This window comes from Anabrus simplex, chromosome X (assembly GCF_040414725.1).
Source record: "Anabrus simplex isolate iqAnaSimp1 chromosome X, ASM4041472v1, whole genome shotgun sequence".
NCBI classification, from domain to species: Eukaryota; Metazoa; Arthropoda; class Insecta; order Orthoptera; family Tettigoniidae; genus Anabrus; species Anabrus simplex.
The window spans coordinates 196234599-196251168 of record NC_090279.1 but is presented as its reverse complement, the minus strand read 5'-3'; the positions used below and the strand labels follow the sequence as shown (position 1 = coordinate 196251168).

General features: G+C 41.3%; 1 protein-coding gene across 2 annotated transcripts in view; it reads left to right on the top strand.

The window, feature by feature from the left end:
* PIG-L (phosphatidylinositol glycan anchor biosynthesis class L) overlaps window positions 1-16570 on the top strand; it is a 68801-nt gene that overhangs the window by 28521 nt on the left and 23710 nt on the right. For both annotated transcript variants that reach the window (XM_067158693.2, XM_067158692.2), the window contains exon 3: window positions 3533-3629. In XM_067158693.2, the coding sequence (XP_067014794.1) occupies window positions 3533-3629 (97 nt within the window). The remainder of the gene's footprint in view (window positions 1-3532; window positions 3630-16570) is intronic.

Here is a 16570-nt window from a genome sequence, read left to right as displayed (position 1 = left end):
GCGCAACTGCATTAAAGTAATCACAGTCTTTGTCCTAAACAAAGGTTTCTGGCGCGAGTATCAGCAGAAACGCAACGTGCACGGACAGCGGTCTTATCATGGACTGATCACCTCCTTCCACCTTTCTCTGCTCTTATAGACTCCAGGAACCCACGCGACTCGCTGGGAAGTCCCGGGAAACAACTTGAGATTGGCATGTGGCCTCGAAACATTTTCTCACGGCAGTCGGCCTCCCACGTAGTTATTTATTCGATTATAAATTAATAGACTTTGAGGTATCTATGGCTTCGGAAAATTCTGGCACCGATTCCCATCCTATTACTTTCTTGTAAAACCTTCAAATATAGGAATTATGACTCAATTTCCATAGCGTGGTGAGCCTGTCTGTTCCCGCTGAAAATCTCTGTTAAGATGGCAGGTCTCTCCCCCAGACAAAATCCCATCTCTCTTTCTTTCTTCCTCACATATTCTTTCTTCGTCGCACATGACCACGCCTTGCCTCGGGAATCCCCTTCTCGATTCCCGCGCTCTGTATAGCATCACGCCCTCACAGTTAGCGTCCTATTGCGCATTATTTTATCAGCATTAAATATCCATTCTTATAACTAACAGAATGGTACAGTACGGCTACATTTTTATCTACCGAGTGAGTTGGCCGTGCGGTTAGGGTCGCACAGCTGTGAGCTTGCATTCGGGAAATAGTGGGGTGAAATCCTGTCGTTGGCATCCATGATGGATGGTTTTCTGTGTTTTCCCGTTTTCACACCCTGCAAATTCTGGGGATGTCCTTAGTTAAGGCCATGGCTGCTACCTTTCCAGTCACCGAAAACCTTTGATGTTTTAGTAGTTCATTAAACAAGTAGCAAACAGGAAATTCATCTAGTTGATTCAAAAGACAGTATTCTAAAATTCAATCAACATTGACAATATGGTGAGAACACATTTTGATTTATAATACACCGAGCAGTACAAGCATTTAACTCAACTTCTTCAGTAGTTAAAATTAGCCAAAATTATTCCACATTCAAGAAGTTACTAAAAGAAAGACCTTTGGACAAATTTATACATCTAGTGATCTCCATAGTTTTAGTTCCAACTTGCTTATATATACTGAAAATAATGGAATCTGTAATATTTAAGACTATTCAATCTAATGTTTAAGCAGCACTCAACTATGTACTCAATGGCTTTAAATCTATACTTATGTATTTTCAATCTCTGTCGTGTTTTGTAAACACAGGGTGGTTACAATTAAACTGACTGTGTACAAGTGTTACAGCGCGGGCTGTAGTGATGGTAGGAGTCTGAAACTTTGTTCATATGTTAATTAAGCAATGTGCACATGAATTATGTAAAATAATTGGTTCCAGTTTTTGCCACCATGTGAAAATATTATACTCTAATTGGTCAGAACGTGCAGTTTCCGTAACTCTGACGTCAGTATGTTCTTTCGGTGTCATTGAGTAACTGTTGTGTTCGTTCCCTGGCTGTTGCTTGGTGAAGTGAATGCTCGTTAGTAATTAGTCAAGAAGGTCAAACTTTTCCATGTGAAACGAGTTTGCTATTGAGAAGAGAGACTGTGCACAGCTAGTGAAGTTGCAGCAATAACAATGCTGCATTGCGCAAATATCACCGGCAGGAACAGCTGAGAAGAGGTCCCATGTCAATTAATTGGCTAAAGAGTATGATGAAAAAATTCAAGGAAACAGGGTAAGTAGGTGTCGCACGAGAGCGAGGACGGCGGCCCGTCGCCATGGCAATTGTTGACAAGTTTCTGTAGCGGTGGCTGACCGTGCAGCATATGCCTCGAATTATGCAAGCAGCGCTCAAACTGCGTCACATGAATTGTGTTTTCCCTGGTCAGCAGTTCGCTGCACTGCATTTTACACTGGCATCCCTACAAGATTCATACTGGGGGCGCCATTTGAAATTTCTGAACATTCCACAACACGGTGAGCATGCTCTTCAGTTTTTGGAACGTACAGAAATGGATAACATTTGGCCGTGCAATATTCTGTGGACTGACGAGGTGCATTTTTACTCTATAGCATATTGGGTTCAACTCATCCATATGTTAAATAGAATTCAGGAAACTCAATCGTCAAACATTACCAGTGTTTCACCCCAGTGCGGCGTGGGCTCATCAGTTGGATACCGCACCTTCCCACGCCTGTAGCGACACCAGTACAAGCTATACACGTAATAAGCACAATGCAGTGCTGACGTAGTAGGGGAGAATTGCATCTCCACTTGCAATATGTGCCCTCCCGGGCTAGCATGACCAAAAATATGACTTCCAATTGAGATAGCTATATAGAATTCAGGAAACTCAATCATCAAAAATTACCAGTGCGGCATGGGCTCATCAGTTGGATACCGCACTTTCCGAAACACTGGCCTGAATTTTATTTAGCTATCTCAATCAGAAGCCATATTTTTGGTCATCCACATGTTGTGCAGGAGCCATCATTGCACCCAGCTTACGAGATTGCTTGATGGGATTTCACAAGCTCCTTCATTCTTGGTCCGATTTTCTTTGAAGAGATGACATCTCACAGGCCTGTTAGGTGTACAGTGACATCTGCACACGATAGGTACCCCCTTTTGCAACTTGTGATTGCAACTTTGCAAGAATGCAACTGTGACCACACCATTATTTTCATGCAGAATGGGGAAACACCACATGTCACTCACCAGGTGAAAGATTTACTGCGAGAAACCTGTGGTAACGACCACATCGTACATCATCTCTAGGCATTTTCACATGTGTGATCTTAAAGATCCCCAGCCTAAATCCATGTGACGTCCAGTTGGTGGAATATTTCAAAAATCGTGTCTATCAGGGACATAAGCGGTCTCCACATGATCTAAAAGTTAGGACACAACGATATGTCGCTCTGATTTCACCAGATATGCTGCAAGCAAGTGTCGACCATGCTGTGTTACGAATGGAGCAAGTTGCTGAGTTGGGAGGCCATACTCAACAGTTGTTATAACCTTAGTACCTAATAAACGAGTAAGAACCAGCATTATTAAGTGCTTATTTTCGCCTTCCATCCAGGAGATAGTGGGTTCGAATCCCACTGTCGGCAGCCCTGAAGATGGATTTCCGGGGTTATCCATTTTCACACCAGGCAAATCCTGGGGCTGTACCGTAATTAAGGCCACGCCCGCTTCCTTCCAACTCCTAGGCCTTTCCTATCCCATCGTTGCCATAAGACCTATTTGTGTTGGTGCGACGTTAAGCCACTAGCAAAATTTTTTTTTTTTTTTGCCTTGTAGTAGAAATTGGAATTAATTACTTGTTTTGCATAATTCAGGAGGGCACTGCTGGATTAGCACATGTACGAAGTTTTAGACTCCTGAGGTCAGCGCAGCCCGTTCTTTACTGTGCTGAACGCTGGTAAATTGTACCGTCCCTAACACAAGCTTAAACTCAGGGGATCTGTGACAAAATAAATAAAATGTCACTTTTGTTGTCGTGGATTAAACTATGAACAATGTGGTGAGTACATGCATAATTTTCTTTCAGGCATGACCATTTACCGGATGACCCTACAGTACGGTGGCGAGAAGAGATAGTAGCCAATCTTATTTTGAATCACGTAGAGTCTCTGTCCATCGATACTGTAAGTATTCACCCACTATGTTCTTTTTTCTTTTTTTCAAATTCTGTCTGGTGGAAATTTTAGGAACTTGAATTCTGCATGATTTCACTACAAAAAGTTTATTTCTTGAAAACTTCAACTAGAAAGTATGAAGTATTTCAGTGATATCTTCTCTCACAAATAAGGGACTCAGTTTTGCTGGGCATAGGGGCTCAGTCAGTATAGCACTGGCTTTTTGAGCTTAAGGTGGCAGATTCAATCCTGGCTCAGTACAGTGGTATTTCAAGATTTTTCAGATACGCCAGCCTCATGTCAGTAGATACATAATCATGCAAAAGAACTCCTCATCATCATAATTTTCCATCTCTAGTTTTCTGGGTGTGGTGAACAAGCGCTCGCCACTTCTTTCTGTCCTTCTGCTCCTCTGTGTCCTCCTGCTTGACATTCCTCCGATTTCACTGGCTCTATGCTGACTCCTCGGCCTCTCCCCTTTCACTTCTCTTTCCCTTTTTTGTGGTTGGGCGGCAAGTGTCAAACCCTACATACTAAGGGAGAATCAATGGCTAAGAGCGGAGGAGTTCTCCTTTGAGGAGGCTTCGTGAAGCCTTTGTGTAGGAAATGACACAAAAATTCACTAAACTGCTGCTGCCTTGCAGGTGTGGCAGGGGACTGCCAAAGGCTAATGGAGATTGCTCTGGCAGAAAATTCTCCACATTGTTAGGCCTAGCAAGACGACTGAACAGAGTTCAGGTCCCTGTCCCCATATTTTACCTTTGTCTCCTTCATAATTTCATCCATAACTCTGCAGGTTAACATGTACAGCGAGAAACTAGAAAACATTAACCATTTTCCATATCTTGGTAGTATTGTAACTAGTGATGCAATGTCCTCGGATGAAACCGCTTACAGGGTCCAAAAAGGAGCACGTTTTTATCACCAAGTTAGGTCTCTTGTATGGGATAAGCAAAAATACCTTTAGGTACAAAGAGAACCCTTTATCAGGTATATCTTGTGCCAATAACTACATATGCCTTGAAACCTGTATGACCGGGCAAGTTGGCCGTGCGTTTAGGGCAGCGCAGCTGTGAGTTTGCATGCAGGAGATAGTGGGTTTGAACCCCACTTTAGGCAGCCCTGAAGATGGTTTTCTGTGGTTTCCCATTTTCACACCAGGCAAATTTCCAGCTCCACAATTAAATGGTTAGCGTGCTGGCCTTTGGTAACATGGGTCCCGGGTTCGATTCCCGGCAGGGTAGGGAATTTTAACCATAATTGGTTAATTTTGCTGGCACGGGGGCTGGATGTATGTGTCGTCTTCATCATCATTTCATCCTCATCACGACGCGCAGGTCACTTACGGGAGTCAAATCAAAAGACCTGCACCTGGCGAGCCGAACTTGTCCTTGGACACTCCCGGCACTAAAAACCATATGCCATTTCATTTACCAGGCAAATGCTGGGACTGTATCTTAATTCAGGCCATGCCCGCTTCCTTCCCACTCCTAGGCCTTTCCTATCCCATTGTCGCCATAAGACCTATCTGTGTCCGTGCGACGTAATGCCAATTGTAACAACAAAAAGAATGAAAGAAACCTGTACAATCAACAGTAGAGGTATTAGCAGGCTTCAAGCTGCAGAAATGAATTTCCTGCGGTCAGTGCTACAGAAAACAAGAAGAGGTAAGATCCGGAATGAAGAGATCTGTCATAGTTCACAAGTAAAGCAGTCGCTAAGCGAAAATGTAAGAACATCAGGAGTCGTACGGCCTTGTAAAAAGGATGGATCAAATGAAAACAGCAAGAAAAGGAACTGGAAGGCAAAATACCTACAGGCAGATTAAGGAAATGGTGGATCAGTAGTAGCTGGAAGGAAGAGGAGTGGAATGGTACCAAATTGAGAAGGAAGAAATGTACCCGGATATGCAAAGATGGAGAGCACTCTTGTACCGCACCCGGGTGACTGGGGATGGTTAAAGGATGATGATGTCTTTATTATCATATGTGATTTTCAGTACTTCACCCGTATTAGTCACGTCCACTACCTGGACACTATCCTTGCATCCAACTATCGTTGCATACTGCTGATTGAATACTTCTGCCTTGTGTAAATGCTCACATATACACTCCCCTTGTTCATAAATGTCCGTCCCTGAACTGTTTTGTGTTAGTGAACTGTTTAGGTTTAGACATTATTTGATTTCTCTATTTATGTCGGTATTACAGTGATGTGAAAGGAATAATAAATGTGTTACTAGTTGAGTATGCAGCAAAACAAACTGTACTGGAATTGCAAACATTCTCCATCTTGCTGCAGTGGCAGGTTTCTGGTGACATTCACTACTGTGTGTTTTATCGCGTACTGTACGAGGAAAAGATATGATACTGATTGACACTTTGTGATATACATTGCGCCAAACTTAAGAGTAAACATTAACAATTCTTTATTTACTTTTACTTACTCTGATGTAACAAAAAGCAATATAAATTGCAAAAGGTCCACCTTTTCAATTAAAAATAATTATGTTGTTCAGTTTGAATTACAACATTTTAATTTGGTTACTCAGTACCGCTTTTGACGTTGTTAGACGTCGTCATCAGCCGATCTTGGAATAGGGTAAATATACAAGAAATATTCACATTGTGAAATACAATACATAACCCTTTACACTTAAAAGATCAATAGTTAGATAAAAACACAAGAAATGAGTGTTTCTATCGCACCAACACAGTTAGGTCCTATGGGCGGCCATGGCCTTTATTAAGGTACAGCCCCAGCATTTGCCTGGTATGAAAATGGGAAGCCACGGAAAACCATCTTCAGGGCTGCTGTCAGTGGGGCTCGAACCCACTATCTCCCGGATGCAGGCTCACCTCTATTTGTAACAAGATGAGATCTTGATATTCAATGTCTGTCTGTCTATTTCGGTCCCTCAGTCCTGAGGATCATGATCTCTGAACATACTTCTTTGTACCCGTTTCCATCCTCCATGGTCTTCTGCTATACGGGTAGATTGTATGAACGATATCTTTGTTGCATGTTTTATGCCATTTGTCCAGCGTATAGGTGCTCGCCCATGCTCCCTCCTTCCAGGCACGTTTCCCAACAATATGTGATTTTCAAGGCTTCCTTCTCCATGACGCATAATATGACCAAAGAATTGGAGAATCCTCTGTTGACATTTTGCCGACAACTTGGTACTGATGTTCAGCTCCTTGAGGATGGATTCTTTGGTTCGAAATGCTGTCCAAGGAATGCGAAGCATTCTTATCCAGCACCACATCTCGAATGAGTTGATCTTATTCAAATCTGAAGCTCGTAAAGTCCACGTTTCAGCACCATAGAGGAAGATAGAGAAAATGAAAGCACTTAAATTGATTAAATCTCTGCCATATTTTAAAACTTGAGGTCATGTGTGACGTTATTAGTTACGATGTCAATGGACCTCCGTACCTTACAGCAAGCCGAACGAGGTCCTCCATTGGACTGGGAAACTCTGGTCATACAATATCTTTAACGACCTTGCTTGTAGCATGCTCCGCCTGGTCAATTTCAATACACTATAGATCTAGAAGATTTGATTCAACATGTTGCTACTCGTGGATGTGTTTTTCCACAATTAACTCTTCTTTCCACAGCGGACCTTTTTTTAAAAAACGTGTATTCAAGTTTTAAACTAAAACCTTTATACAACGGTCAATTGACATCGTGACTAGTAATGTCACACATGTCCTCAAGTTTTAAAACATGGCAGTGACTTAATCAGAAAACAACATTAAAGTGTTTTCATTTTCATTGTTTTACATTGAGTATCAAAATCTCATCTTGTTATAAATAGAGGGCCTTTGCCTTCGAGCATAATCATTTCTTGTATTTTATCTAATTATTGATCTTTTAAGTGTAAAGGGTTATGTATTGCATTTTATATTGTGAATATTTCTTGTATATTTGCCCTTTTCTAAGATTGGCTGATGATGACGTCTAATAATGTCGAAACCATTACTGAGTAACGAAATTAAAATGTTGTAATTCAAACTGAACAACATAATTATTTTGTATTAAAGGTGTACCGTTTGCAATTTATATTGCTTTTTGTTATTCTCAGTTCAATGCGGACCCAGGATGAAGTTTTTAACTTTAAATATTCTGTTGTAAATAGACTTTCCTGTACTTTTTATTCTAATCTGTGAGGATGAGAACAGGAAATAAATCGACTAAAGAAAGAATATTGTACTTGGGGGGGGGCTGCCCCCCTAGTCAGTCTACCCTTAAATTCGGCCCTGTCTTCAGAAATTTCCTTTGTGCCACGTATGCCATTCGGCCTTGAAACCTTTACTCTAACTGGCAATATCAACAGGTTCCAAGCTAAGGTGATCTGATGATGTTGCTTGTTGTTTAAAGGGGCCTAACATCTAAGGTCATTAGCCCCACTAAGGTGATCAATGGTCCGGAAGGGTCTCTCATATAAACTAAAATCATCCAAGTGGCGTATTTACTCTCCGATACGTGAGCTGCAGTATTGGAGGTCCGTTCGTAGTTCTTGACCTTGCAAGCAGAGTGGACGTGTTCGACCTCAGCAAGCATCATTTGCCAGTCTGAATCTCAGCTATTAACATTGTGAGACAGTCATCATTATAACACCGTGTTTTTGTATGTATAAGTTATTTTAAGTGCGAGTCAGCTCGACGGATGCACAATGCATTTGTTCAGTAATTTCCTGGTGAAGTGTCAACTTCACGAGTACTGGTTCACGTAACTTAATTGTAAATGAATTAAAAACTACTGGACCGAGCTCGATAGCTGCAGTCGCTTAAGTGCATCCAGTATCCAATATTCGGGAGATAGTGGGTTCGAACCCCACTGTCGGCAGCCCTGAAGATGGTTTTCTGTGGTTTCCCATTTTCACACCAGGCAGATGCTGGGGTTGTACCTTAATTAAGGCCACGGCCGCTACCTTCCCACTCTTAGGCCTTTTCCATCCCATCGTCACCATAAAACCTATCTGTGTCGGTGTGACATAAAACAAATTGTAAAAAAAAAAAAAAAACACTGGCTCAGTACTCGGTAAAAAAAAAAAAAAAAAAAAAAAAAAAAAAAAAAAAAAAAAGTGTGCACATGAACAATTTTAACAGAGGAAAAGCTAGATGACATTGGTTCAAATCTTGAACGGTCACCGAATAAATCGCTCACAAAGTAGGGCTTTCTACTAAAGGACGAGTGCTGCTCTGAAATAACATGTCTTGATAGCAAATTGTTCCATGCGTTGCCCTGGTACTTTTTTATGATATGTTTCTTTTAGGATTTATATTAGCTCTGTTGTGGACTGTATTGCAAATAGAGGAGTCGATAGCAATAAAGTACTAGAAGAGGAATGGTGGAAAGATCCAGTAAGGTGGAGGGCTTTGGTACACTACCCTACCCAGAGAGAATCTAGAAAATGGAATGGATGAAGAAGATTAGCTGTTAATGTGTCGAGTGAATTTTTTACTGCGACATTGATTGATATTTCATGAACATTTTGTGCTCTTAGAATTATTGTTGCGTGTTTAATTTAAAGTTTTATTTACTTTTTTAGTTCTGTAAGTTTTAGATTGTTTTGGGTGGAAGTTTGTCCTTGTTGAAGCCCGTATTGTCTGCGAATTAGATGTTCCTTTCAGATGAATAATAAAAACAACTTAAGTGTTGGTTTTATGTGTTCATGCATAGCGCAATAGATTTGATGTACACAATTCCAACTGCCATTGGGACTGTCACCAGTTGGCCTAGAGAAGAAGTCCTCACAGATTGGAGGAACTGAAAGAAAACATTACGAATGAAATCAGAAACATTACAATGGCAGATCAGCCAGAATGTGTTTACCCGATACAATAATGCCTTTATAACCCAAGAAGGGCAAGGCAGCCGCTCACGACATGAAGTTCGGCCGTGGCGCAGAGTGCAAACACTGTGCGTTCTGTCTTAGTTTATATGAGAGACCCTGTAGAAGGGATGAAGGCAGAAATGTAGTGATTCGACACAAACAGAGCCTGGCTGGAATGCATTAAGATCAAGGATTCATTGCAACAGCGGGTTGATGGGTATTTTGAACATTTTATGTGGTATACTGCTATGTTATGTTCCCTTGTGTTTCCCATGAGTGTGAAGTTGTAGAAAATGAGTTGTAACGTGGAAATAAATCGTTTTTTGTCCCATGTTCATATAACACATTTTCCTCTTATACGTATAAAGAATGGGTCCTGGAAGTTTGGCCATACATCATCATTTTCTAGCTCCAGTTTTCTGATGTCATGTAAAAGCGCTCATCACTTCTTCCTGTAAAAGTAGTTTCTGAACCTCTATGTCCTCCTTCTTGTTGACCTCGGATTTCACTGTGTCTATACATCGTTTCCTTGGCCTCTCCCCTTTCACTTTTCTGTCAAAGTAATTCCTTGCTGTTCTCGTTCTCTCCATCCTCATAACATGTCCAAACCATTATAGCCTGCATCGGTAACAGGTATTTTGATGCCAGCATCCTTCCTGTATGTTTCATTTCTAATCTTATCTTTCCTGGTCTTCTGATTCATTGTTTTGATGAATTTCATTTTTGTTGACTCGATTTTACTGTTAGCCTTGTTATGTAGGGTACATAAAAATCAGTGTTAACAAATGAATATACCACATGTATTTTCTCCTTATCAATAAATTTGAAGAACATGAACATTTGATATCAAACTGTTATTATGTAAGTATGGTTTAACTATGTCATTAGCTAGGGAAAGTATGGTCAGAAAAAGGGGGGGTTCTGAAAATACATATAAAAAGGTGCAAGAAGTGTGGTGATGAAATCATATTATTAAGGATTAAACCAGTTACATGAACTTTCCCTATCCCCTTTACTACGTTCTAATAATTAATAAACTTGTTGTATTTGATAACACACAGTACTTCAATGTTTTTGACAATAAGTCGCTGGTGCTTTGAGCTCAGTACATCCTTATATATAGAGAAACTCCGATGGACATCTACAGAAACCAATGGAGCATTTCTTGGCAGCACTCACAAAGGGAGTTCAGCCAAAGTTGCAAAGGTTTCCACATCTGGACTGTTTTTCAAATTTAATTCAAATTTGTCTTTAGGAAATACATCAAGGTTCTCCATTACACTCATTAAATTCTTCCAAACTCTGAGTCACAACTTCTTCTTAACCTTCGGCATGACTTTGTGTTGTGAAAAATACGTTCTGGGTTGGACTGGTAAAACACTAACACGCCAACAAGAGAATACACGGTGGATGGGTGGAACCGTTAAATTCATGCCAGTACTAACTGAACTTAGTTTAAACTGTTGCAGCATCGTTGTTGTAAATTTTAATTTGATTTCACAGCTGCCAATTGTTGCTGGATATGAATATGAATTACTGGTGGTTGCCATAAATTATATTTTAATTTTTACTCATTGACTGTTGTTGACTTCTGATTTAACAAAACTTTCTAAAATCTGTTCAAGAAGAGAAAAGGGATTCTGTATAATCTTTTAAAAGCACAGATACAAGTGGGGTAAAAAGATGCTGAAGCATGTAATATGTTTTATACAAGAAGCACAATATACCAACACAACTTAAAAGGGTTTTTTTTTTTTTTTTTGTGAGGTCTTTCACACGATACATAAGAACAAATTGTCTTTGAACTTGCTTCTTATTCTGAGCACATGTTAAATTACACAGTGAGTAAGTTTGATGCTCTACTGAGAAGTATGTTCATTTATACAGATCTACCCTACTCTGTCTAAACTGATTTACATTAACAATGTAGAATGTTACGAACATGTGAACGACTATAATAGCTGATGGCTATCTAGTATCTGAAATTCTAGTCAGTTGAATACAATTCAAAATAATAGAATGACTACTGGTAGGTAAGGGCTCTAGGTTCATGAATATAATCACGCTTGAATATTATACAATATTTCATCATAGCAGAATGGTATCTGATTTGGCTATTTTATAAGGAAGGAGAAATCTAACGAGGCTGTAGCGAGTCCTGAGGTGATACCTCCCGATCAGCATTCAGTCCGCCTATTCAGTTCACATTTTCAAGAGGGTACTGAAACCGTACAGTGTCCTGTACAGCTCATGGGAATGATATGGGCCTTTCTACTCCATTAAATTTACTCCTAAAGGTCGCGTCATTGGTAGCAGTATAGGCGAAGGGGATCGAGCGGCGTCCGACCAGAACGGAACCCGCGAAGGAGCACCTGGGAAACAAAGGGAGGACAGGGCAAGAGCCAAGCCCCCGCGGAAATACGCTCTCAACTTGCAGAGAGAGATAGAAGGGGACGCGATGCTGGAGTAGTCAGATACGCCCCGAGGTGTGGCTTAGCTTCCCAGAGTTCCAAACTAACATAAGGAACTTCCGGTTTTTTATGCACGTGTCACGGGTGCCAACGTTGGATTTTGGCGCGTAAAAATGGGATGATATTTTTGATCCAGACATAGGAAAATTATGTGAGACGCACCATTGAATAGAGCGGAATTTTCTGCGGTTCCCAGACTAAAAATATGTAATAATTTATTCAGGGGAAGAAATGAGGTCACCAGCTGTCCAGAGGTGACATATCGCTAACACATGTGAATACGAGAGCGTCACCCAAGCTAAGAGTCGCGCTTAAAAGATAACTCCACCCTCCAAAGGACGCTATGAATTAATCAAAGGCGGGAAGCAAATTACATAAAAACTGCCGATCGTAGGTCCAGCACGCCTTGCTCAAATGAAAGAGGAGACACAGGGCCATAAGATGCACTATTTAAATATCTTCAATTCTTGGTATGAAAGGAGCTCTTGTTCTTAATTAACCGTGAACGTTGACGCCCCCAAGCTTCCGGCGGGCAAGATAATATAGGCCGGGCAGGCCATTGCAGAGACAGTTGTATCGTGCGGGTCGTTGAGACGGACACTGTGTCCCACGGTGCTCCAGTTTACAGTCAGAAACCTTGACCGCGTACTGAAAGTGCCATTGTGTCCAGCACGCCTTTGTGAAGTGAACGGGAGGCCAAACGAGCCTAGGTGAATTGTTTCTGTGCTGCGTGTCAAACTAGTAACTCCGCGAGCATAATTTACAAACAAGTAGCAGAATACGGCTGAGACAGTGCCGGTTTAATGAGTCAGTGAAATTCATAATTTGGTATCACCCAAAGTGTTACTTTGAATCAGGGGCTCGAGTCTCGTGAGCCACCCGATTCTTACTGTGAACGCGCTCGCCGTGGTTTGAAAGACCGTCTTATTCGTGGGTGTAAACTCTGAAATAGAGGCCGTGTGACGAGTGTAAAGTGTACCCATCTTGGATTACTGTAAGATTTCAGCTGTGAACGAGTTCCCCAGGATGTCGGACTTGTATGGACCAGGGATGAAGGACTGCACGCCCGCCATCTACCGAGTTGTCATGGAGTACTAAGAACTTCACCATGGGTCTCCCGTGGAAGGAGAAACAACGGCCACCAAACAGATGAGTGATGTCCAAATTTAATTTCTAAGCATGATATAACCGGGGGATAGGATTAGCTTTCTTTTGTAAATATCAAAATGTTGTAAGATAATGCATGTCCTATATGGAAATTTTATTGATCTTTAGATAGCTGAAGTAAATTCAGGGGAGCTAAATTCCCGGACGACTCATTTTTTTTTTCTTAATGATTAGCTTATCGTGAGGGTTATATTTCTAGTAATATGTAGAATGTCCTAGCAAATATGGGAACAAGGTTAGGAGAATATTTGAGTTTCCCATAGGGGTGGTTGGAACAATAGTGCTGGCAAGCAGGGAAAACCATGTCAAAATGTTGGTAGTTACTGTCCCACGTGGCTGTCGTAGATGCCGGGGAAACTCATGGGTCAGTCAGACAATGCATGCCTAGCTTACACATCTAATCAGTGCATGTACAGCAAGAAAGAAGAAATCCCGACCGAGAGAGGTATATGTGTGTTATTTAGGTAGGTGTGTGGAACCATGTGCAAGTCTCCCGTGATTTTTGATTAATTGGCCAGAATGGTTTGGAGTGTTTTTTTTTATCTATAGCCGGGGTGAGGCCCAGAGGTAGGAGTCTCTAATCTTTGGTCAGAAGATTTAAATATAAGTATAGTTCCTGTGGCAGGAACGAGGGGTCATGAGAGCCATATGCCCAAGGGAAGAAGATACGCGATATGAGACGTAGTGAGAGGGCCGAATGCCCGAGTAATTTTACGATGAAATGAGTTAGAAGTGATTGTGCCCACAGTCGGCGCTCAGCGATAATAATGAGAGAGAATAAAAGAGTATTTTATGGGAATTCCACGATAATATGAATAAGCAAATGAAATGGGCCATGGATATGTGTCCCCGAGACGAGAGGGTGAACGTTTGAGGGAGAGAAGAATCTGGCGTGGCCAATGAATGAGAAATGGCCGTGCGAAGTGAATGACCGCCCTCCCTTCCTTGTTTTTTTTGTGAATGTCTGGCTCTCGCCCTCGTGACAGAAGGATCCCGTCTGCACCATTGTATTAAGACCTGGGAGCCCTGACTCTCCACGCGTCCCACTGTTTGGTTTAAATGGCCTAGCTAAGAATACTTGTATAATGTTAATATCACGGTGATTTTTTTAAAGGGTATTTAATAATTGAGTAGGGATCTCCCCCAGATATCCGGTGATATGAGATTATAGCTATTCTAGGGATCTACAGAAACCCACTGTACCTCTCGGTCGGGAGTCGGCCAGTTCGACTCCAGATTATGATGGCGCCCTTGAGCGAGCTGCTCCAGGCGTGCACCTTGGGCCGGAGACATTGATAACCATGCTGTTTTCTTTCTAGGAATGGCTCTCCTTTGTGCATGAAGTGTATATATCCATATATCTGTGTATGTTTCATAATTATGTGCATATATTTTTGAGTTCAAACAGAACCTATATGCACGTTGTGTGGTCTTGGTGATAGATGAGGAGTCCGGGGTTTAGCTAAATGGTATGTGTGTTTGTTTGTGTATCATGTAAATGTTTCTTTTAAGTTGATAATGATGTAGCGTAGGCCCTGGTTATGTTCGTGCTAAGAACAACAAGTAATATGTGAATAGGGACATCAGTTCATCTCACGGTGTGATCGACAGAATAATATAAAAATTTCATAAACGGTCTGAACTAATGAGGAAAAATGAACGATAGCAAGTCGCAAAACCTCAATCATACCGTTATGCAGACGACGCCCATGGGCGATTCGTATTTTAAAGTGATTATTATATTCTTTTCCTCCCATATGTGGAGAGTCATTGTATAGAGCTGTGTCAATTTTTTTTTAATTGTCATATTTGAATAAATTCATATTCGTAACCCCTATTTTATGATTCTTGTCATTTGTAGCAGTGCTAAGCAGTATCCAATAGGCATTTGAACCCAGAGATCCTACTTTCATATTATAGACATAAGGCTCCATCTTAAGTATTTGTTTGTTTTTTTCCTTTCGAACGTACCACTCCCCCAAGTGCTCAGGCTGCCGGGCCGGCACAGAAAGTAGGACGGGGAGCGGTTCGAAGCTCGTTACGCAATTCGACCCGCTCTTCAATCCAATCTCATCCGTGGGTGCTTACCCCGTTACGTGGAGGCATTCTTATGCGTGGGTCATCCATTCGAAGCCCGGAAGGGTGTAGTACGTCTGTGGCTGACCTACGTCATAGAGCTGATCGTTGGACAACAGTTGACGGCTCACTGTCATATCCAGCCCTGTATATATACTAGATGTACGACGTCACAACACTGTGTCAGCGCGCCGGCTGGAAATACCACGTACATTCCCGAAGATTTTATGAGTGAGCAGGTTGCAGTCTTCCAGGCGAAGGACACAACAAGTGACAAGAGAAAAGGCTGGTAAAATGTAGTAATCTCACAAAAAAAGTGCAACAAATTGTGTTTATTTTGGTTCATTTCATGTGCCCAAATACATATATTGACCTGTCTCTAAGAAAATAGCCATACTTTTGGAAAGGGGATGCACCTTAAAATACTTTCACTAATGTAAAGAAAACATAAAGCTCACAAGAAATCAACAGCCGACAGCATCTAGTTTCCAATAGCGTTGTAAAAGGTACATTTAATACCTTTTCCACCTCTTCAATACTGGCGAGGTTAGGCCTGGTAATGCTGCATGTCAGTAATTTTAAGTTGTGGACGTTCACTCTACCTACACAACCACTGGTTCAGAACAAAATAAATACCAAGTGCAAAATAGAAAAAGCTTTATAAACTTACAAAAACAGTGCTTTAGTCAAAATCCTTTGAGGTAAGATCTGTTAATCCATTCCTCCTTCACAGCTGCTAGAAAAGAGACTGTTATAATCCCTTCCACATAGTGCAAACTGTTGTAACCAAGGTTGAAGTTTACAAAACACAACTTTTATTGCTTCACTTTATGATATTTACACAAATAACTGAAATTTATTTTGAAGCAAAAAGGAATATTGAATCTTGAGAAAAGTCTGTCTTTATACAATATGTACAGGTTTACAGTCTTTATATACACTTCTATCTTGAAAAGATAGTCTTTGTGAATTGACACGTTGATAGTCGAGAACTATCTGGCACACTAACATGAATGTCTTTGAGAGTCCTTGTTTGTTGAAGTGCCTGAATTCCTAAAAAGCAAGTTCAATTGATTGAAGAAATTCCACCTAGCGAAACTAAGGGAGCTTGCATAGATTAGGGAATGAAAATGGCTTGTAAAAGAATTACGGAACATAGGCAGTGGAAACAGGTAAGGGAACGGTGACCAGAGGTGAAACCTCGTACTGCCAGAAATTCAGTCCACCTGGTCGAAGCACATTTTCAAGAGGAGTAGCCTCCGTGCTCGACGTAGGGTGTATTCTGGAGCTGGACACCGGGGCAAGTGGGCAAGTGAGCAGGCAGGGAGCTCCTATTTATAGTACACTCGATGGTCAGGCACGCGCACTGAGGGCTGCGCGTCGAAGCTAGC